General features: G+C 41.1%; 1 protein-coding gene across 2 annotated transcripts in view; it reads right to left on the bottom strand.

Annotated features, from left to right (window-relative positions):
- The window catches only part of aff2 (AF4/FMR2 family, member 2), a 154897-nt gene that overhangs the window by 67198 nt on the left and 63404 nt on the right, over positions 1-24295 (bottom strand). For both annotated transcript variants that reach the window (XM_086138462.1, XM_086138453.1), the window contains exon 4: positions 23349-23737. In XM_086138462.1, the coding sequence (XP_085994588.1) occupies positions 23349-23737 (389 nt within the window). The remainder of the gene's footprint in view (positions 1-23348; positions 23738-24295) is intronic.

Genomic DNA, 24295 nt, shown 5'->3' on the forward strand with positions numbered 1-24295 from the left:
TTTACATTTTTTTGCATTCTTGTCACACCACAACTATATGAATATCGGGCACGGTCCGCAAAGTGACGAGCAGAACTATCTATGTGTGAAGGTGGCGCAACTAACCAAATGCTTGAGTTTTAGTCGGTCAAAACAAACCGAGAAAACAATGCAACGTCTCCTATAAAAATGAAAGCATACGCCAAACAAATGGTTTTCTCTGGAGCAGCTGCTCTTTGCTGTGCCAGTTCAGCCAAAGTGCATGTTGTACTTCTTCCATTATTCGAAAAAAATCATTATTGTCTCTGCTGGATACACACACTGCATTGTTAGCTAAATGTACCCCACACAAGTATAAATGCCACTGCCAAATGAGTGTTTCCAAAAAGCATTTGAAAACAAAATAAAACAGTGTGATGGACTAGTTCCTGGCTTGGTTCTCCCTGACAGGCTCAATAAAAAAGGAGTGAGGGATAAAGGAGCAGCTGGAGGAGAGGAGAGCAAATCCCTCCATAACCATAACCTCTGTCGCACAACATCGCTAACTGCACCAACAAGACTTTCAGGAAACATTTAGTGGCCGCAATAATGACGATGACATCACCCTCATCCTGAATTACCGCAAGTAAAAGTTGCCAGATGTTATTATGTTGTTGGACTATGTTGTTGGACTTGCTGTGCTAAAACTCATAAAAGACTCAATTTCACTTTGACTTGGCACCAATGAGACTCAAAACACATGAATTTACAAGTCTTGCCTGTTTACAGTTAAAAATATGCATTCCCAACATGTTTTGTTGTTGAAACAAGTATCTTTGACTCATGCATATGTAAACCCGGCAACTCTCCAGCATGCTGCAAAGTATGAAGCAAGTAGCATTGTGTGAGCGAAGAAGATGATTACATTTGATGAGTTCAAGCGCAAAAGACAACCAGTGCAATTTAAACAAAAATAAAGCCACACCTACTACCCCACTGACTATCTTGGCTATCAATGTTACATTTCCGAAACCTGCAAAAGCAAAGACCTGAAAGCAGGTCTAAGTTGTGGTGTCAGTGGCATAACGCAATTTTGGTGGATTTGATCAAAGTGCAGGCAGACAAATCAAAATGCTTGTTTTCCATATGTCACAGGACTATGTTAGTACGGCTCCAAGCGGTTGGTCTTTATTTTCACTTGGCTCACATGCACCTTCAGACAGGATGGCATACCGAATGGAATGTAAAATAATTTTTTAAAAAGCCCACATCATTCACACAACAGCCTCCAGGCTGTGTGAATAGCAATGAGCTGCAATACATTTGAAGGGGGTTATGTCACACTAGCAAGGTGTGTGGTTATGAGTGTGTTTGTAACGTTGAGCCAAGAGAAATGGTTGCAGTAGAATGCAGAAAAAAAGTTGAAGTCTCTGCTGGAGGAGAAGTGGTGAAACTAAGAAAGACAAGAACAAAAATAAAAAGAGAAGCAATTGTATTGGTGGAAAATATTACCAAGGCAATTACTGAGACAGAAATCCTTTTCTGTCGGAAATAGCTGCTCAGATGATACACACACACACACACACACACACACACAAACACACTCACACACACGCACGCACGCACACAGACTCAACCACGTTATATGAAAGAGAAAATAAATAATTATAATATAATACAGGAATAAAGAAAATGTTGGGAAAATAAACACAAGACTCAAATCATGAACTTATAAATATACACTTGTTAAGCGTGTCAACTTACAACTGTGACACAGTCATGTTTGGTTTCCCATTTATTTTTTCCTGAGAAAGAACTACACAGACCAACTTTTTGCAATACCCAGAAATGTTGTCACAATTCTTAAATGATAGCACCCAATTACAGCAGCACGGTGCGCTAGTGATTAGCACGTCTGTCTCATTGTTCTGAGGTTTGGGGTTTGACCCTTGGCTCAGACTTTCGTGTGAGGAGTTAGCAGGCTCTCTCCTGGGTTTTCTCCAGATATTTGCACATTCCAAAAAGACACATCTTAGGTTGACGGAAATTAGTCCAGAGGTGGAAATGTGAGTAGAAAAGCTTGTTTGTGTATATGTGCCCTAAAATTGGCTATAGACACCAGTCCAGTGTGTTTCCCTGACTCCTTACCCAAAGTCAGCGGGGATGGACTGCAGTTTATCTGCAACTCTCGTGAGAATAAGCATTTTTGAAAATGGCTGGAGGGGGCACACCTTGGACTGGTCACCAGTACAGTGAAAGCTATGAAGACAGACATCCATGGATCAAACAATCTGATTATTTATACAGCACTTTTCAAAAATTAAACTGCAGCACAACATACTTTAACAAGAAAAGCAAGGAAGCCCAATGCCACCGACACACAGAAACAGATGCTCACAACCATACACAGAAATTCCTCACACAAATCTGACACATAACAGAGTATGCAAAAACATTGAACAAAGGTAACTGCAGCGCTTCCGTACATGTCAGCAATTTGCTATGAGGAAACCCAAGAGTCTGGATAAAAATAAATAAATATATACATTTTGCTAAAAATGTCAATAATAGTCAAAGCTATTCACACCTAGACTCACACTCTGACATCGATAACCTAAAACAGGGGTGCCCATTACGTCGATCACAATCGACCGGCAGATCGCGATCTCGTCCCAAGTCGATCACGAGGGGTGTAGAGGAGAAAAAAAAACAAACAACCATTTGTGTGTCTTTGTGCATGTCATTAATATATATATATTTTGTGTTAATGTACACTGCACCCTAATAATCCTATCGGTCTCATTTTCACAAAAAGTATTGAAAAAAATAAAATAAAATAACGCAGGTAAATCCTTAACCTCCGGTGGCGCGTCACCTGCACCACCGTAAATTGTTAGCGCTCAGCAGTCTGCAATTGCAGCTTGTGATTCGAGCTGCGCTATATCTTTTATCGTTATCATTATTCTCATTCAGAGTTTGTTTCGTATACAATTCACCGAGGGCACGGGCAAAGAATAAGAATCTAGAGGGTCTAGGGAAGCACTTTAAAATGGTACGTGTGAGCTAAGATAGTTAACAGGCTGCAAAAGTGCGTCGCATGCCTCCGTGTCAGGCGGTTGCTCATCATGGCGCGCGTGTGTATGCGCAAGTGCGGTACCGGGCCCAACCCCCGAGAGGTTGGTTGATCCAAAAGTCGATCTTCGGTCCAAAACGTTTGGGCACCCCTGACCTAAAAAATACCCTAACCACACGCTGCATAGTGAAAAATCATTTTACCAATTAAAATGTTTTGCGACCATGTGACCATGCAATGAATGAATCCATTTCAGCCACAGAATTAAGTAAACAGTATAACACAGACAGAAGTGAAAACACACTATTATTCACAAACTAGACACCATATACCACGCTGCCATTCGATTTGCCACTGGTGCTAACTTAAACACGACCACTGTGAACTGGATTTGCTATTCATTGGCTCTCTTCACTCGAGCAGAAAAATTCACTGACCCATGTTTATCTATAAATCTCTCATTGGCAAGATCCCACCCAATTGTCACTCTCTGCTCACCATTCATACCAACACCCGCATTCTATTTTTTTATTTTTATGTTTTTTAACATATTCGTTTTCAAACACCACACTCCTTTTGGTCAATCGTGGTTTCAGTTTTCTGCCCCAAATGACTGGAACACTCTGAAACTAATACGATACATTTTAGTTATCATGTGCGATGGTATAACTACATGCTTTGGGAACTTGTCATTTTAGGCTAGCGATATCCATAGCAATTTGACGGTTGATTGTATGTACCATGGCCCAAGGTATGGTATAATGTTGACAGCAGCACTTACAAAACCTAATCCATGCCTTTGTTACATCTGGACTGGATTACTATCATGCACTATATTTTGGAATTAGCCAGTCCTCCCTCAAGCATCTCCAGTTGGTCCAAAATGCTGCTGCTGGCCTCACGGAGCTCATAGGAGGGAGCATGTAAATCCAATTCTAGCCTTGCTTCACTGGCTACCTGTATGCTTTAGATTTCATTTTAGGATTCTTTTGTTTGTCTTTTGTCTTTGAAGACAGTGATGAATTGAGTTGAATCTCCTTTCTAATGCAGCCAAACCTTTTCCCCTTCTGTGTCCTCAGAGAGCTGTTCACTCACTTGCTCCAGTTCCTGTTACAAGACAGTCATTAATCGGGTAGAGGCTCAGATTACTTCAGAAACTATTACGTGAAGTAATTGAACTCTGTCAACACTTCGAGAGGTCACAGTGTGGCACAGAGGCAAACTGTTGCTGTACTATCATGGAAAAAGGAGTGGCGTCAGAGTGAAACTAACAGTCATCCAGTTGCTGCTATTTAAGTTTTCCAAGAGTGAGATCCAGCCGTGTTTGGAAATCTGGGGGGGGGTTTTCTTCTCATACTATTTGTTTATTCCGTTTCATGTGTTCCTGTTATCATCCATATTTCAGCTGTTTACAGAGCTGCACTGACCTCCATCACTGGGATTACCAGAATGTGTGCTGGATCACAAGCTCTCCTCACAGTGTGCATGTGTGTTCGTGTCTTTGTGGGCATGCGTGTGTGCATTGAAGTGTGTGCGAGCAAGCAAGTGAGCATGTTTGTGTTATCTGAGGATGTCTGGGTCAACTGGTGCACCTAAAAACCTACAAATTACCCTGGGTCTTCTCTTGCAGGCTCTTTGCACATCCTTATTGTCAGATTCTCAAAATTATTCATTTTTACAAGTCTGGTAGGAATGTTTTTTTTTTATTTTTCTTATTATTGCGCCCACTTTTTTGGACATTGTACGACCAAACTTCAAAAGTTTCACAAAAATCAGGAGACTTGGTGAGTTACTTTCAACAATCCCAAAATTTCTACTTTTCCCAGAATTCCACATTTTCCACTCGATAATCCTTATTCAAGTGAATGAGCTGTTCAACGAAAAAAAAATCCTTATCTTTCGCACTTCAAATTCAAACTGTTCAGCTCATTCAAAAAATCTCGGTCACACTTTTCCATATTTCAATACTCCCCAAAAATCTTCAGTTTAAAAGATATTTGACATACTGTATTTGCGTTCTTGCTCCATATTTCTTGTTTGATACAAATCATTTGTTCAAGTTCTAAATCTGCAGGGAATAAGTTATTACAGTCTCATAATTCCCAAATTACCACGATAAAGTTCCGAAATAAAGATATATTTTACATATTCATTTCCTCCCTCATTTCTTGATGAAAACATACGATTTTCAACTTTAAACTGTACAGCTCTTTCAGGGGCAGCATGAGAAACACATTCCAATAATTCTCATAGCTCCACAATTGTTCACTTTCTTCCAGATTAAGGGATGTTTTCAATATTTATCACTTTCTTTCACGTTTCTTGATCGGTTTAAACCACTCGATCTCATTCAGGACATCTTCAGAACTATTTCTCCAAATTCCCAACATCCTGAGTCGAGATCATCAGAGCCCCATCCTCACGATACACAGTGGTGATGGTGCACTGCTTTTTCCTCCTGAGAGGCTGGATGGGAGACCACAATTTCTTCGACGCCCTCCAGAAGTCTTTCTCAATGGCCTCACGAAACTCATCCTACACCCAAGTCTCACTGGCCAAAGGCTTGATTGGGCGTTTTTCCTTTTAAGCCCGATGGTGTCCCTCACCTCGGGTGTCCACCAACTTGTTTAGGGGTTGCCACCACAACAGTCACGGACCACCTTACGGCCTCAGGTCCAGTCAGGCACCTCAACAGTGGAGGCACGGAATATAGTCCATTGGGACCTGGAATATGGTGAATTCAGACCCAATTACCCCTGCCTCAACCAGGATGTTGTCGGAGTTCGTTCTAACAATGGTCTCTGCCAGACATTCCCAGCGGACCCTCACAAGACGTTTGGGTTTGCTAGGTCGGACTGGCATCTTCCCCGACCACGGACAAGTGCACATGTGGACACCCTTAAATCTGAACATGGTGTTTGTTATAGACATCCTTGACGAGCAGAAGTACAATAACAGAACACCACTCTGGTTGTGTCGGGCAGCTGTTTCTCCCAATCACAACCTTCCAGGTCTCACGGTCATTGCCCATGTGATCAGTGAAGTCCCCAAACAGAACGATGAATTCCCCAGCAGGAGCCATCCAGCCCTGCTTCCAGGCTTGGCTCCAGAGGGGACCCCGGTGACCCACATCCACGCAAAGCAAATCCATTGATTTTATTCATCATGGGAGTTTTTGAGCCATGCACTTTCTGGTCCCTCAACTCGGTCCTGTTTGCAATGGGTGATCCTGCTAGGGGCGTGAAGCCCGAAACAACTATGCTCCGAAGGACACACAAACCTCTCTACCACGATAAGGTGACGGCTTATAGAGAGGCATGCACATGTACGTTTTTGTAATAAAAAAAAAAAGTAATGATTAGCATGCCGACCTCACAGTGCGGAGGTACCGGGTTCGATTACAGCGCTGGCCTTCCTGTATGGAGTTTGCATGTTCTCCCTGTGCCTGCGTGGGTTTTCTCCGGGTACTCTGGTTTCTTCCTACATTCCAAATGGTTGGTTGTTTGTCTCTGTGTGCCGTGCGATTGGCTGGCAACCAAGGTGTCCCCCGCCTACTGCCCGAAGACACTTGGGATAGGCTCCAGCACGCCCCGCGACTCTTGTGAGGATAAAGTGGATCAGCTTACCGTCTTCTACCACTTCCATGTAGAATTTTTAGTGAACATTGTATATTCGTATCTCTGTATATCTGTATATCTCTGTATATTCAGCACATGCATTCATCACTCAAAATATGGCCATGCTATGAATCATTTGTGGCCAAATGTTACATATCCACAACCACACAAACACTGATTCCCACTAAATGCATTGACACTTTCATGCACTACTGTGCACCAAATTTCTCCCCTCCTTTCTCTTCTCATTTCATTTGTTTCTCTTCTGCTTATTTCCTGCAACCCCCCCCCCCACCCAACACATTTATTTAGCTGTCTCTCTCCCTCCAGTCTCTCTTGTCCTTCATCTTGTTTTTCCCTTTCCAAGCTGCAGAGAGGCAGATAAGCAGTTGATGTACCATCCAATTATATGTCGACATTGAAACATTGCTTCAAATAAGTCTGTCATTTTAGCCCTGTGCTGATTGGACTTGATCTACTCTATGCATGCACTAGAGTGTGAGCAAGGTATTGTGTTTATGTGTGTGCGCTAGTGTGTCAGTGTACGCTGAAAATAGGGTTCGTTTTAAGTTCAGACTGAGTTCCATGTGTCGCTATTTTAGTCCTTGCTTTAGTACAATACAGCGCTTCTTCTATGATCTAACTCTCGAGCTGGATTCTATTTTTCTTTCAAATACACCTTTGCCTGAGTTGACATTTAAGATAAATAAATCCAAACTTTGCCAACAGTTGGTATTGCTTTTTTTTTTGCTTCTTCACATCTTTGAATGTTCAACAGTCTAAAATCTAAATTTTCAGGCATGCAAAATCATAATCAATGCCAGTATTCTTCCCAACTACTATTGAGGTGCCCATTAGCAAGGCACTAAAGCAATGCCCTGAGCTGAAGAAATGCAACACAGTTTACACACTCTGACATCCCTCCTTGCATGTGTGTGATCTGCTTCTCTGTGTGAAACAAATACACAGCTGATTATAAGTTATATTCAAGGTGAGCTTGTAAAATACCCATATGTTAATTATCTTGTCAAAAGTCATAAATATGTTCAATGAGGAAAATCATAAAATTGCAATTCTGGAAAACATGTTTTTAAAGGAGACATAGTGCGGAAAATTACCTCTAATCTTGCAGATATTTGTGTCTCTAGCGTTAAATGATACAAGCAAGTAAATCTGTTGTGAACGAACAAATCCAGAAAATGTGTTCTAAACAAGAATTGTGAAATTTGCAGGGTAACAGAAGGGATAATTTCCATAAAGCTGACCACACTGAGTTTCTCCACTTCTGCAAGCTACGGCTGGACTTCAGGTTCTAAAACACTATGTCGAAGCCAAAAGGTAAGCAGAGCTGCATTGTGTTTTCTGGGATGTACAAATGAGCTTTAGGCTTTCTTATGTTTGCCATTATAACTGCAACATATGAAAAATAGCGTACATGGAGCTGCATACTAAATGACTAGTGTAATTTGACAGCTCATTGTGAAACGAGCTGCATCCACAAGTGAAAATGCAATCAATGATGTCTTTGTGGGAGCTACTATTCGCTTCACAGTTTGCACTTGCTTCGACACATGACACTTGCTCCTCTGGAGTGCTGGCCCTCGTCATTCTGACAAAAAAATCCATACTCGGCCTTGCCCCCACAATAGAGAGGGTGGGGTAATGGGTGGCTCATTTGTATTAGGCAGTTCTGCCCATTGAAACGGGCTAATCCAAGCCAGGGTCTAAAAAGTGTCCTTTCATTCTTAATAGCTGATGTATTCTGACAAAAGCATGTCACAGATATGTTATTAAGATACATGGTGATGTTTTCAAATTTTTGAAATACAAAAGCATCAAGTATGTGATTTCATAAATCCTTTATCAGATCCCCAACATTATTTGGCTGTTAAATGTGTATGAGTGAAGAAGCGAGGAGGACACAGTTAAGTGAAGCCATTGCCATTGGACCATATAATTGCACCAAGATTGGACTGAGGTTGAATAGATTAATTAGCCTTGTTTTGTGGTGAATAACAGCCCAGAACAAGTTAGCTGCACCATATACTTCAGTCTGTTTACAAAGTAAATGTGACCGCAACAAATATAGTATACATAGTATATAATAGATGGCGTGCAAATTATTTTGGTTTGCTTGCCACACACCTTCCACTCAGTGCGATACTTATGTATAATGTAGGGCACGACCAATTATCCGGCTGGACAATTAGGACTCTTCAGATATTGCCCAAATTAATCGGTTAAAATGGAGATGTTTGCCAATTATATTTAATTTCACGTAACCTAATTACGGCAGATGTATGCAAGTCACACAGGATGTAAAACTGGTTTCACTATTTATGACACGCAAATCTACACTATAACCTTGCATCCTTAAACATGTATGAAGAATTTAACTGCTACGGTCACTTGTTTGACCTGCCATACGACAAAGTTGAACTTTTATGACCAATGCTTGGGTGAGCAACACAAATTCTGCAAGGAACTGATCTGGCTGTCACTATTTTACACACAAAAGTCAAAAATAAAAATAAAAACAAGGCGCAACATAAGTGTGTTCAATATTATAATTCAAACAATGAAATAAAACTAAGAGTTGTTGCATTTCCAGGCATTTGATTTTATTTGTTTCTATGGCAGTCCATCAAAAAAAAAAAAAAATCTTCCCACAAAGCCCACATGTGGCGCAAAAAGGTTTGGGGGCCAAACTTTTTGTTAATGATGTCTTTAATCGACTTCAACTCGACTCGAAATAGTTGATGACAAAAACAAAAATGTTTTGCCATTTAGCCTATACTTGTCAATAGTTTGGACACACCTTCCAAGCGAGCGGCATGAACAGGAACTTTTTCTGGAGTTTCACAAAGGTGCCTCTGTTTTTGGTTGGCATAAAAGAAAAATAAAAGCAGTGTAAAGGACTGAAAGCTTCCCAATGGCATTGAAGTTGGGAGCAATGAATAGGCAATGATTGACAGAATTGTGTTTGTGTGTGCACAGCAACATTCAAGCTGAGTATATATGATTTGTTCTGTTGGCAGGAAAATACAGCGTATTTGATTTGCACTCTTGGCAGAATGTGTGTGTGTGTGAGTGTGTGTGTGTGTGTGTGTGTGTGTGTGTGTGTGTGTGTGTGTGTGTGTGTGTGTGTGTGTGTGTGTGTGTGTGTTCTCTCTGTGTGTGGTTCTCCGCATGATGCCTTTTTACCAACATAATAAGTGGCTCTTGAAAGGGAGACAGCGGGTGGGTGATGGAGGGTCATCAGCAGTACAATAAAACAGCAGTTTGTATTTGTTTCTTCACTCACATTTATCAACTTTGACTTCAAATAGTTCTCACCATAACACATTTGCCATCAATTAATAGAAAGAGATTTATTCACCTGGACGACATCTTTAAGTGTGTGTATGTGCGTGTACACGTGCGTGTTTGCGTGTGTGAAATAATACTGCGGTTGCGAAGATAATGGGTCAATGAGGTCATGATCAGTAGTTATGACGATGAAAAATATTTACATTTCAAATAAAAGTTTCTCATATGACTGATTTTGGATTTGGATGTAACTTCGTGTACATGTGGGATGATGGTTAATTTGGGCAATACCAGAATAAGACACACTCTGTGTAGAATTCCATATTTGATGTGTTTCAAACCACAAATAAGAACACAATCACAAATGCAAATGGAAGTTACAAATTACAGGTTAACATCTTATTTGAGCAATTATTGTCATGAAAAGTTGCTTTATGTAAAAGGTCTCAGAGCAAGTTGAAAAATACAATGAAAAGCAATTTCTGATTCATGACCTCAATTTTCCGACAGTTTCTCCAAATTTGCAAAAAAAATGTTCAGATGCCAAATAGCTGTCGTGCAAAAACATCAGCCTATCTCATGTGATTTCCTTCTTTTTTCTTTTTTTTTTTGAGAGAGAGACTTCGGTACCGTTACGGTGCTTAGGATCCTGTCCGACTGAGCCACATTTGTGAGTGTTTGTGAAGACAGCGATATGGTGCATTCTTCTCAGGGTTCGTTCAACACCGCAAATGCTCGCCAAACAGTCGCCAGATGTTTATCAGACGTTCGTTCGCCTTTAGTGTTCTACACGTTCAAAATTTCCTTCCGGCAAGAAAAACCCCCCATTAAAACTGTTTGCCAACGTTTGGTGAACACTTGCGATTTCAACTCAAGGGTGGAGTCACAGTTTACATGCATCGCCACTTTTGATTTGCACTGCTACGTGGCACAATTTGGATCTGTGCCACGGAAGCATTAAGACAAAAATAAAACAATAGCATGTGTTATTCAATCCCATTTCAAATGTGGATAAAAATCGGATACCCATCGAGTAGCTGCCATATGAGTGCGGCATGAACAGTCATATTGGACATAACCTGTCAATGCAAGCCTGAGGTCATCATTCACCAGTTGTATAATTTGGCAAATCACATTTTTAACATTCATCAATAGATATTGTCCTCCTTGATATCTTGTCATAGAAACACAATTAAAAGGGGTGGAACAAAGACTGAACAAGCAGAGATGTGTCAGTAGTGTCGGACGTGCCAACAAAGCACTCAGGCTCAGAGCTATAAGGACAGCGTGACTTCACATGCGCGCTGTGGGAGCCTTTAAATTGATACCCAAAGCACTCATGTTGTACTTTATACACAGACATTATCACAGGACCACAAATGGGAAGGAACTTGTCACACCATCTCACATTTGTTCTCCGAATCAGCTGAACTGCTGCAGCGCTTTGTTTGCTCTCTCTGGCGTCATCTGCACGTCGTCAACTGTCCAATTTGTAAACGGTCCGCATACACAAATTGTCTCAAATATTGTGGCGCACTATTCCTTAAATATCATATTAGCTGAGATGAAGTGTTTTTATGGAAAGTACCATTGGAAAAGATATGGTGGAAAATGCACCAATAAAAAATAGAATTGCATCAAACTATCTTACCCATCATCTCTATCCAGGTTATGCAATTTATTGTATTACTGAATTGTATTTTTCTTGTCTTTTAATTCATTAATCTTCATTCTCACCATTTTTATCTATGATCTTTCCTCTCACTTCCCCTACACACGAATTCTAAGGTCTAAATCGGGGGGATTTGAGGGTGTTAGGTGCTAAAACGTAAACCACTAGTTGGTACTCGGTAAGCTCATAAAAAGGGAAAATAATCCAACACAAGTATTTTTCTCAAGAACAACTCTCTTCCTTCTTAATCGCCCCATTAGCTGCCTCAGCTTCTCTCTGTGAATGTCAGCATGCCCCCCCCCCGCCCCATTCAAAAACTCCAGAGTACAATTTGATATTTTTAGAATTGGGGGGATGCTTATTTTAGGATTTTGTGAAAATGTGATAACAGATACGGTATTGGAATTGAACTTGTTGATGAAATCACACGCATCCTATCGTCCATCATCGTATTACATTTGACTGTGGACTCTGTCCGCTGTGGGTATCTACGGTACTTAAAAACAACAACATATATTGATATGCATGCTTCCAACTAGGGCTGGGCAATATGAGCAATATACTGTATCTCATAACAGAAAGGTGGCGGCCAGGTAGTCCAGTGGTTAGCACGTCGACTTCACAGTGCAGAGGTACCGGGTTCAATTCCAGCTCCGGCCTCCCTGTGTGGAGTTTGCATGTTCTCCCCGGGCCTGCGTGGGTTTTCTCTGGGTACTCCGGTTTCCTCCCACATTCCAAAAACATGCATGGCAGGCTGATTGGACACTCTAAATTGTCCCTAGGTGTGAGTGTGAGTGTGCATGGTTGTTCGTCTCTATGTGCCCTGCGATTGGCTGGCAACCAGTTCGGGGTGTCCCCCGCCTACTGCCCGAAGACGGCTGGGATAGGCTCCAGCACCCCCCGCGACCCTAGTGAGAATTAAGCAGTTCGGAAAATGGATGGATGGATGATAGAAAGGTGATCGATATCCATAGGAAAAAAAATCTGGAAGAAAACCCGAACCTCGGCGTTCTGCGTGCTCTAGACAGAGGCTACGGTATGATGCGCATGCGACAATTACAAGCATGTACTGTAAGAGGAAATGTTGATCACAAAGCGAGGTTTTTTTTGGGGGGGTGGTTTTGCATCTGCCGAGCCTGCAGCTGAACCAACGAAGAAGGGCACGCATGTGCTTGAGATGTACAAAAGTGTGAATTAGCCTTGTCCAAATACATGGCCAGTGCAACTCTCGTAATAAGATTATATTGGATACATGGAGTAGAGAAATTGTCCGCTGGTGTGAACGGTTGGCGATACGTGCCACTAGATGCCGCAAAGGCTTTTAAGCAAAATTCTCAACCATTCTTGCTGTATCTTCATGGCAGTCGGTAGCATTAATCATTGGATGAATGAGGTAACAATTTCAAGCGTTTCGAGTACCTTTTAGTTGGTAGAGAAACAGCACCATAAATGTGAAGTACAGTTCGAAACACAGGCAAAAACACAACCTTCTGCCGTAAACTTTTAACTTAGTGACCATGAAATTAAAATAACAGATAAAGTCACATTTGTTTGGGACAGAAAATATATGTTTTTTTTTGTTTGTTTTTTTGAACATAAGACTAGATACCGCGATGTGTCTCCCTCTTTCAAAAAAGTGCCATTGTGTAGTGGTAGTCGACGAGGGCATTCTTCATCCTGTCCCAGACTCGCATGATTTGTCTGGGACAGGTTTTAAGCCAGATGCCTTTCTTGACGCAGCCCACCCATTTTTGGACTAAGCACGGGAAAGGCCCAATGTCAGGGTGTTGGGAGTACGGGCCAGGAACCGAACCTCCACCATGCACCATGACACTACCATATGAAATATAGAATATATATGAAAGTACAAATTGAAGTCAAAGATCAGCCAGTCTGCCTTCCACGTGATTGTGACATTATTTAGTTCGTCACAAGAGTCGAACAAGAGACTCTTGTCTTTATTGTCATGCCTTCACTTCTCCCTTTTCTTTCTCCACTCCATCCTCTCTCACCTTTCTCATCTCCCTTCTCTTAACTTCCCTCCTCTCTCTCTCTCTCTCTTTTATATTCATAGGATTTTAAAATGTCTGTAATAGCCCTGCTAGATCAAAACACTCCTCCCACTGTGTGTGTGTGTGTGAGTGTGTGTGTGTGTGTGTGTGCGTGCGTGTGTGCATGCACACGCATCATTTGCATATCGCAGCCATGCTCTGATTGGCAAACTGGCAATGCCGAGTCCAGCGGAGCATATTTTTTAAGAGGCCCTACCACATACACAAAGTCGGGAGCAGCCACTGGTCTGTATCAGAACCTAATGAATAATATGAGCACGCTAGCAGCAGGGGTTCTCCATGAATTGTCCTGTAATGCCGAGGGCAATAAAGATTTTTATTACCATGTTTTTATGGGCACCAGACATAAGCTGTTATGAAATAGTCTGATATTTTACAAGCCGTTTGGTCTCGGTTTTATTGTCTCAAATGAAGTCGCTTTGTAATGTATCATATTTGACCAGTCAAGACTATCAAATCTGATGTTTTACCACCTTCATATCCTGGGGAATTAATATTAATTGACGGAAAGTGTGTAATCCCCATTCATATCAATCAGTTATCAGTTATTTGATTGATGCTGCATAGCATTCTAAATTTCAATCCTAGAGAATTCAACGCAAAAAAAACAAACACATAATACTCAAAATAGGTCAGGTCTAAATCGTTGGAAAAATGCACGGATGTGCAGAGTGCAAAATGATGCAACGATTTAGAAGCCTACACATTTGTAGAGATGCTAACCAGTGAGCTCTCCCAGTCTTCATTTCAAAGGCCAGGTGGGGCAGAATACAAGAATACTGTCAATCCATCCACGGAAAAGGAGGTTGGAGGACAAAGCCTCCACACGATCCATATTCAACACTTATACTCGGCCCAAAGGCTGAGATTGCAGCAGGATCATGGATGCAATCTTCCAGAAAGGGATGGTGTCCGCCTCTCACTCACACACTGACCCTGTGTTTCCTGGTGAAGGGCCCCCGACACTTAAACGACTGCACATCATCTGCAAGGAAGTAGCCTCCTAACTTGCAATTAAGTGGGCTAACAAACAGAAATATTTACTTTCACAACATTTTCTCTGCTTTGTTTACTTGACATGAAGGAGGAGTAGTAAAGTAAAAAGTTCAATTGAGCTTTGAAATGAATAGTTTAACCCCACATTTTATCATTAATCGCTACAAGAAGACTCTAAATCTCTTAATAGTTAGAGTCCAGGAGGCTTTATCTTACTCTGATGTCCTCGATATTATCGTCAAAGTTGCTTTCGTGATGTTCTATTTTACATTATCGAGTATTAATACTGTCTCAAAAAAACGGGATCGTTGCTCGATGAAATCCTCATTCGGTAAATCAACAGGCAGAGATGGCAGAGGGAGAGGAAGTTATACGTCTGCATTCCGCAAATCAGTTGGCAGGGTTTTGTCCCGTGACTTCGTGACGGCATCCCAGGCAAACGTAACATTGTTTCATATATGGACGATTCGGCTTTTGGGATGACTGCCGTTGGTCAAAAAAAGCATCCTAAGCCGTGTAGAGCAATTCACCGATAAGTCTGTTCAACCACAAACCATATGAAGGATTACGCAACTTTGCAACTCCACAAGCGCGACAACTGCTAAAGAAAAGTCAAGCTGAGCAACACACTCATAAAACCGTTGCTAATTTGAGCACACGCGCACTGTACCATTGACAAAGCAAGTAAACGTTGGCGAGACATCATGACTGACATTTATGCGAGCGGGTAGAGTAAGAGTGGGCCGGATGTACGCTATTCGCCCAACATTCAGTTCTTACATGCTCATACTCCACATCAAAGCTACATTTGCAACTATTTCACATGTGTTGGAACGGTTTAGAAACAGTTTGAATTGATTGCGGTTGCATTTGTAGTCACTTCAAATGTTTTTTTGCGATCACAGTGATAACAACTGTATATTTATGACTGTTTATGACCGATCTGTTAAAAAACATATTCCAGGGTGACATATGCAGCATAATTACCAAATATCAAATATATACATATTAAAACATTCATTGCATACTCCACATCAAACTTTCCACACCTGTCATTTGGGAGAAACTGGATGAAATAAATGGTCAGAATATTCACAATAAGATAAATGAAAACGCACTTTGTCACCTTGTCATAATTTCAAGTTCTTCATTGTTAAATATTGCTGTAGAATATCGTACAATGTTTTGCGGTCGATCTTTGAAGCAATCTGCAAAGCCCTTGATCAGATCATTAGAGGGTTTTTTTAAAATCAATAATAACGATTTGTTTCAAGCCCATATCATCCACCCCTACTCTGCTATGAAATATGATATGATATATTTCATGTAAATGCCACACATTGGTCTGATGCTTACATTTTTCTCTTCATCAAAAAAAAAAAAAAACACTGTAATATAGTATGGCTAGTATGCAAAAGTTTCCTCGAGCACATCGCCGCACAACCATTTTATCAGGTACATAGACGAGCCAGAGACCTGCAGTGAGAGTCCACAGAATTCCTACCGCGACCCCTATACCACCATCACCAGGAGCCGCAGTGTGTCGAGCGCTCTGCCCTGCCCCTTCTTGAACCAGCGACCTCTTATTCAGCAGTGTGATAACAGTCGCTTTATCTCACCAAGCCTCTTGAGCGTCCAAAAGAGAGGACATGAAATCGAGTTTGAGTTGGTATGAGAGCTCTTTGAGGGTCAATCTTATACACCTTCAGACTCACGGTGATGGCAAAAATCAATGCTGATGATTGCAGCTAATCCACTGCTGTAATGGTAATCCCCAGGGAAAACACTTAGTCATAGTGTACAGTATGCTACCGCAGTCATTTACCATCCACGCCTTTCCATGAAACAGCCGTGTAACGAGAAATAAAGCAAGGCACTTCTGACATGATGTCTCCATTCATGCTGCTTGAACATCCCTACAATACATGACACACTACTTAACTGTCGCGTTATTCAGGAGCAGAAGGAGCTCTTTGGGTTAGGTTGTATCAAATCTGAATATGGCACCCATTGAGGATTCCATCCAATGCATTGCATTATTTGTTTGTCCAAACATACTTGTGAAAGTACACGTTTTGAAGCATATCCTACTCCAGGCAAAAAAAAAAAAGTTAAAAATCGAGATGATATACAGATGCGATACCTAAATGACACAGGTGCCGTTCTAATAAATCGTTTCACGTCTGTGCATGTATTTGTGTGCATGTCTTGCTTATGACTTGACGGCCTTAGGGGTGTTATGCAAATGAGGCCATCTGTTTGCTACATTGGCAGACACTGCTACATTTCAGAGAATAGCAAGTCGCCATGCTCCGCTGTTGCCATGATGCCTCGCCTATTCAGTGAAGACATTTCCAAATACTTTTATTACATACCCAAGACTCTCTACATGTTTTCCTCAGAGTGCAGTGCTCCCTCGCTACTTCGCGGTTCAGTTAGTACGGCTTCACTCCATCGCGGATTTTCATTTGTGACCGGAACTTCACATATTGCTATTTTGCCATATTTTCTTGCGAATTTTCTCTCTTCCAGTGAAAAAGCCTTTTTTTTGGGGGGGGGTTGTTTTTCCAAACCCGAGACCATAAAAAACAGCTCGTCACAATAATCAGCAGCTCGGTATTTATTTTTTGCATTTTAAAAGTTACATTTATTAAGCGTAACAAGTGTTGAGAAGGGTCGGAACCGTGTGGGGGTGTAAACCCCTCTGCCCCTAAATAACATAAAAAAAATAAATAAACAAATAAATACAGCTCAACCTCTACTTTGTGGAAATTCATTTACTGCGGGGGATCTTGGAATGTATCGCCCGCGAAAAGTGAGGGACCACTGCATTTCCGTTTGTGTTGTTACAGTCATGAACAGGGTGTGTTTGAGGTGTCTTCCTGACCGTGTGTGGATTTCCTTGTTCCTCATGTAGTGTGTCTTGAGATTACAATTTTAGGTGCCATATAATTTCATGCCAAGCATCTTGAACCATTGTTTTTCATGAACAATGCCCAGGTTGATATTCCGTCTCCACAGCCAGTCATTGAATCAGTTGGTATGTTTATGCAAAACACTGAAAACATAAAACATGATGAAATCTCAAAATCCTTCTTCCAAATAGTAACGTGGCCTTAATTAAAAAGCAACTAATTTATGTTCTCGACAGCCATATAAATGGAGGGGTTGGAAAAAGAAAGACGTATCATCATTGATGTTATTGATATAGAAACTTGAATCAAAACGCACTGTTATTTGATAACTAATGCCATCATAATTGATTGTTTGGCGTTTTGGGAGAGAAGCGAGTACATTTATTTCCTGCCGCTAATAACACCGTCGCCACTTAAAAGGAATTATGACCTCGGCGGACAGGAAGAGAAGCAGCCTCGCCGGTGAAGTTTTTAAGAGCACACTGTGAGTTTATCGGAGCTTTTCAAAGATAAGAGCAGCGGAGTGAATTAAAACAGTAAAGTTGTGGCCCACAGAAGAGTCAGCTGGCAGATGATAAAACATTCTGTGGAGCTGCAGAGTGTGGATGATAACTCTCAGAAGGCCGGCCTCTTAAAGTGACCTCTTTTTCACATTACGCAAACTCATTTGATCCATCGCTAGCATAAAAATATTGATCACTCCAGTGAGCAGACTGTTACGGAGAGTGAAAACTAACATCTGCAATTTCATCACTGCCATAGCAGTAATCATTTTAATGAAAGGAAATCATCATTTATCAATAAATCAGAACACGCTGTTATAAATTGCTGCCTCCACGTGCTTGATAAAATGTATCCATCCATCCATTTTCCGAGCACATTTTACGAAAACGTGCCTCCCAAAATAAAGAAATGCGAAGACATGCCATTTGAGCGGATGTACAGTACATGATTTCCCAACTTCAGCGTATCTCTTTACATCGTACACACTTGCATGGCTTCCAATTGTAAAAAAAAACAACCTATACGGACGTTGTCTATAATCTGTGTGTGTGCGGGTGTTTCAGCCCAATCATTGAAAAGAAAGAATTATTTGGCCAAAAGGCGTCTTCTGCAAATAGCATCGGATTGAAAGTTATTTACATGATGGAGATTCAAACAAGCCTTTACGATTCATTTCTTTTTTTTTATTTTATTTTTTTATGAGATGCCATTTTGTTTTATCAGACAGAAGTGTCGTAGGAATGCTTTCATTTCAAGCAAAAAAAAAAAGGGGGGGCATAAATAGAAGCCTACTCTGTGAGCAGAATATATTTTGTTGCCGTCGCCTTATGCTGATTACTGACTGGAGGTCTAAGTCCATCCTGCTTCTTATTTACCGCTACATTAGTGGCGAGGCACCGTGTGCGCGTTTACACATGACCGACAGAAATGCCACAGCGGGTCTTCAAATCAGTGTGAAATTACATCAGCTCTATTCTTTGAACTACTTTGAAATGGAAACCTGTCGCAGCACTGTTGCAAATGTCACCTGTCAGCTCAGAGTTTACTTTTTGCCGCTTCACCCACAGGTCTAAATATGCTTGACTGTTGTTTATCCGTATATTTCAGACAAACGTCAGTAACAGAGCAGTGACCTGTGTTTCTGTGAAGCATCAATGTGTTTGACAGCATTTTTATCCCTCCGGGTTTACGAGATGTTGCCTTTCTTTGCACATTTGAAATAAAAGATCCGAAAGATTTCAGTATATGGAAAGTATTTTTTACCCAATGCCATATAGGCCCTGTATAACATTGACCCTATTGGGGTCTCATTTTCTTACTTTCTTTTTTTTTTCAGCTTATTGATTAACAAGCGTTTCCTCGTGCTGTTTGTTCCCCGCTCCCATCAGCCTCACATGGAAGACAATGTTAGGAGCTAGCCGCTGAAGAAAGCAGAGCAATTAAATTCAGATATTTCCCTGAGGAGATGGTAGAAAGCAAATCGGGTCTTATATTCACTAGGCGGATGCAGAATTGACTCACATGAACATTATGTTGTTCTGTGCCTTCTGGAGGAATACCGACCCTTTTGTGTGCTTCCAATTTTGCCTTAAATATAAAAGAAAATGCAAAAGCTGCTATTGCCAAACAGTACTACTAAAGTGCCGAGATATAGAGCATGTGTACCATTTCATATCATTTTATTACAAAATAGTAAATACTACTACAAATTTATGTTATACTGTGAAAATTATTAAGATATTAAGATTTAAATTGTTGTTGGCCACTGTGCATGTGGGTGTTTTGCACCCGTATGCGCATTGTAAATGTGTGTCTAGGAGTAGCTTTAAGTCTACTGTAACCGTATGAGGAAAAGATCAATAATGCTATCAATCGGCCGCTCTAACGCTCACATATACACATGTGCACACACAGATACCCCCCCCCCCCCCCCACCGGGAACAAAAGGCGCAAATCGATAATTCCATCATGCTAACAGAAAGCTTCCACAGCACCGTGAAGTCTTTCGGCTTACTTGCACAAACACGCGCATACAAGTCCGATATTGATTATCTTAAACTATTTCATGGCACATGAACTCATTTGGAAACTGTTTCATGCAAAATCAATGATGGTGATTTACTGGTCTGTATTTGTAGTCCTTGTTTGTTGGTTTTTGCACTCATGAAGCTGGTGTTGCTGTTTACGCTGAAAGCCAACTTCGACATTGTCAATGCGTGGACTGAAGTAATTGTTTCCCCCTGAGACAGATGTTTGCGTTATGTGGGGAAATGAATGGAGAAAGAGATGTTTACAATGTGTGTAAGCATGAATAGACAAACCACTACGTAAAAATGTGCACGGAAAGGACAGAAACTTTTACATTGTGTGTTTATGTGAATAAATAAAGTCATACTGTGACAACTTCATCTCCACAAAGAAATACAAATTTCACCTTTTACCTATTTAACCATGACACTGTTTAGTGAGAGAGACAGCATGGCTCAGGTTTCTCTCCTGTCTGTAAGGTACTGATGTGGGATGGCAAAGTGGGTATCCTTCAGCTTTGGATGTTGTATCAGAGGCACGGAGTGGAAAGCCGTGACTAAAATGAGAAGTTTGACACCCAGGACTCGCTGCCCACGTCCCTTTGAGTTGAAGGCAATTGTCAATGTCCCCGATGTTGGTGCTGACGTAGGCGCTCAGTTAGTTGTCTGAATCTACTTTGATGGCAATGTTCTGTTCTACTTCAACACTTGTCTTCAGGCTAAATGTGAATAAAGTCTGACTTGTGCCGTTTGGCCTCTGATGCACCAATTAGAGGAGAAGACAATGTGAAAGGGACCGACGTCTCAATCAGTGTCAAGTTCTCAGTTGCAGTAGATGCAAACGGCCTCAACAGTACACTCTACAACATCTTGAATAAACATTCCATAAATGATAACACAACTTCAAGTCTGTGTACTTAGCATAGTAAAAAAAAACTTTAACACAAAACACCCCCTTGAAATAAAACTTTGAGGAAAACAAGTGTTTGACAAAGTTGTATTTATAGTAATGTTCGAAGGTGTTTTGGTTTTTTTTTGTCACAATGAAAACAAATTGGATCTGATTTGTTTTCAAAACCTCAAAAGAAAATTAAAAAAAATAACATACCACTCTATAAAAAAAAAAAAAAATCCTGTCCATTCATCAACTTTTCAGGGGAAAACAAGAGCAACAACAAATCTTGAGCTCCTGGATCTTTCATCACAAATGCTGCCATGCCTATAGTTTGTCTCCCAAAGGTTTTTTTTTTCTTCTTCTTGTAGAGAGAAATGTAAAGGTCATTAACGGCATGCATTGACATGCGGGTGCAAAACTATAAAAGAAGCATCTTGCGTTTGATTGGTTTCAGGTGCTGTCGTTATAGTCCTCTATAATAAAGTCTCGAGGATAAAGTTTATTTTAATTCCTCTGTCTCCCCACATCTGACTGCTTTTCTCCTTCTCAGCACCATATGCTCCAAGCTCCATCTCAGGCTCATTTAGAAAGCAATGCACACGCACACCAGCTCCATCAAAGCAAAGGAACAGCTGCTACATTCGATAGGGATGACTACTCTCCTGTCACATAGTACACGCGCATGCACACAAGCACACACGCACAGCAACGAGCTGGATGTTTCATGCTGTTTTGAAAAGGCAAGTGAGAGAGATAAAGATGGAGGGCAAGATGGAGTAAGAGAGTCAGAGAGAGCAGACTGGACGGAGTTTGATATGGTCCAATTTATTTGACAATACAATTGTGTCCAATTATATTCAATCTGTAGCCGCCACCTATAAAGTACCAGAAGTACAACTCAATTTGAACAAGAACAAGAGCTACAGGACGTATGAGGTGCAAGATTTAGTGGTGGACTTAAGCAAGGGACTATTTCCAGGGCAAAGAATACACGTTGATGAACGAGTAATCGTATCAAATCCTTCGCCTTGGCCATTCAAATTGAATCAAGGAAATCATTGATAAAAGGGAAGTCCCGATCCTGTCACTTGATCAGACTCAAGGTCAGATCATGTGGTTTTCAGGTGATCGCGGCTCAGGGCAAAAAGAACGTTTTCTGAAATGTTATAGGTCACAAAGTGACCAAATAATCCAAAACTACACATTTACTGCCAAATGGAGCAATAATAGCTTGAGCTTTTATATTACGTAATGTTCCATTTAGTTTTTTTGGGGCGGGCAGGAGTGAAAGTAAAAATGAGAGCCACACCTTGTGTTTACGGCAACAAGGAGACACAAACTATATGGAAACAAACACTCAGAGTAAGCAAAAAAGACACTCCTGTGGTACTTCTAGCCTAAGTCTGCCGCGCCTGATAAAAAGCCGGCTCACTGAATGGCATATGAGTTGAGAGAGCAACAGGCAGGTTCACAATAGTGACACGTCCAAACAATGTAACTTTAAATAGAAGTTTAATGAGTGTCAATTATTTGAAGACGGGCAAGCTTGTTGCATTTAATGAAGTCATGAATAAGCAGCCGAAGTCACGCACACCCTCTAACTACGGAGCGGCATGGACTCGTCATTTTAGCCTGTACACACCAATAACTAGACATTTACATGTATGGTTTACCATTAGATTAATCAAATACACTCAAGAGAAATCCCTCATTCTCATTCTTCTTCGTATCGGCCATTCCACGAATTGGTGACACTTGGGCCCTTGGGAAATGAAATGTACAAGTGCACTACACAATGACTTGAAAATACATTTTTATCAAGCGCCATCAGCATTTTGTCCAAGCTCTAATATCTTGACCATTTATGAGTATCTTGCATGCTGCCTGCAGTGGCTCATTTTGTAGGCAATATCCCCAAATAATCTATATTTCCATTCTGTGAGTGACAGAAAATTAGCCCTGAGTTTACCGCCCTATACCACATTCTGAACAGCATCAGCACTATACAAAAAATGGATGGAATATTATAGACCTTGAGCAAGTCCTCCATATTCTTATTGATGTCCTTGGCTGATGATGCAAAGTTGATTTCAAACTTTTGACTGAACATCATCTATGCCATTGGTCGACCACATTGGACAAATGTATCTGCTAAACCGGGGGTGTCAAACTCAGGTCCTGGAGGGCCGCTGTCCTGCATGTATTCCAAGTCTCCCTGTTGCAACACACCTATAACACACTGAGTTTGACACCTATGTGCTAAACGAATCTGCGGAGTGTAATGAAATGGAAGCGTTGTTGTTTCCTTACCTCCGTGGTGTGGCTCAGACTCAGTTTTGGCAGTTTATTCTTCATGTTCCCAGAGTTTCCACCGTACGTTTGACCACAGTTGAACCCCTCTGGGGCCGCGAGAAGTGGTTTTAATTGAGGAGAGTCGATAGGTGCCTGGTCCTGGCCATCCATTGGGCGAACGTAGGCTGTTGGCTTCTGCTGCACTGCGATCGACTTCCCTGATAGGCCACCAAGTGGGAATGTAGATGTGGGAGTGGTGAGACCAGGTACAGGTGCTGACAAAAGTGATGTGGAGGCCAGCGGGGAGGAGGACGCGGAGAGGTGGGAGCTCGGTTCAGTTTCTGACGGGGAGCCGGATGATTTGCAGTGACTAACATCCATGGTGGAAGATCGAAAATGTCCACCATCTGTGGGTGTGAGAAAAAAAACAAAGACAAGGTAACATCGAGCTGTTCTGTGCGATTGAAATCTAATCAGATATCCAAAGCTTCTTACTGAAATTCGATATTTGATGATTAAACACACTAATATTTGTCCACAACACAAGATTCTTGCTTTTCGTACACATTACCACCGAGTTTTCGTGCCTTTTTCACGTGGCAACGGAACTGAAAAGACAAAGAGACAAACTGCTCTCCCAAGTGTTTAAATAGATGAAAAATTCAAGACAAATGTTCAGTGGCCCAAAGTTTCTGGGAAATTTTGACTGCTCTAATTGAGTCTTACTCCTTTTTTTTCTGTCTTCAGGCTAAGCTGTGCCAATCAAACTGCTATTGAAACGTAATACAGGGTTGGATCAATGTCCTCCTTGAACTTCAAAGATGGAATGGGAATATGTATAGACTGAGATTTCTGAAAACTATTTCACACAACGTTAAAAGACCAAATATAATCTGTAGCCTCAACTCAACTCACCTTTATTTATAGCGCACGTAAGAAAAAAAACTAAATAACAACTGCAGCCT

The sequence above is a fragment of the Hippocampus guttulatus genome, chromosome 2, assembly GCF_054856545.1.
Source record: "Hippocampus guttulatus isolate MCC_2025c chromosome 2, RoL_Hgut_1.0, whole genome shotgun sequence".
NCBI classification, from domain to species: domain Eukaryota; kingdom Metazoa; phylum Chordata; class Actinopteri; order Syngnathiformes; family Syngnathidae; genus Hippocampus; species Hippocampus guttulatus.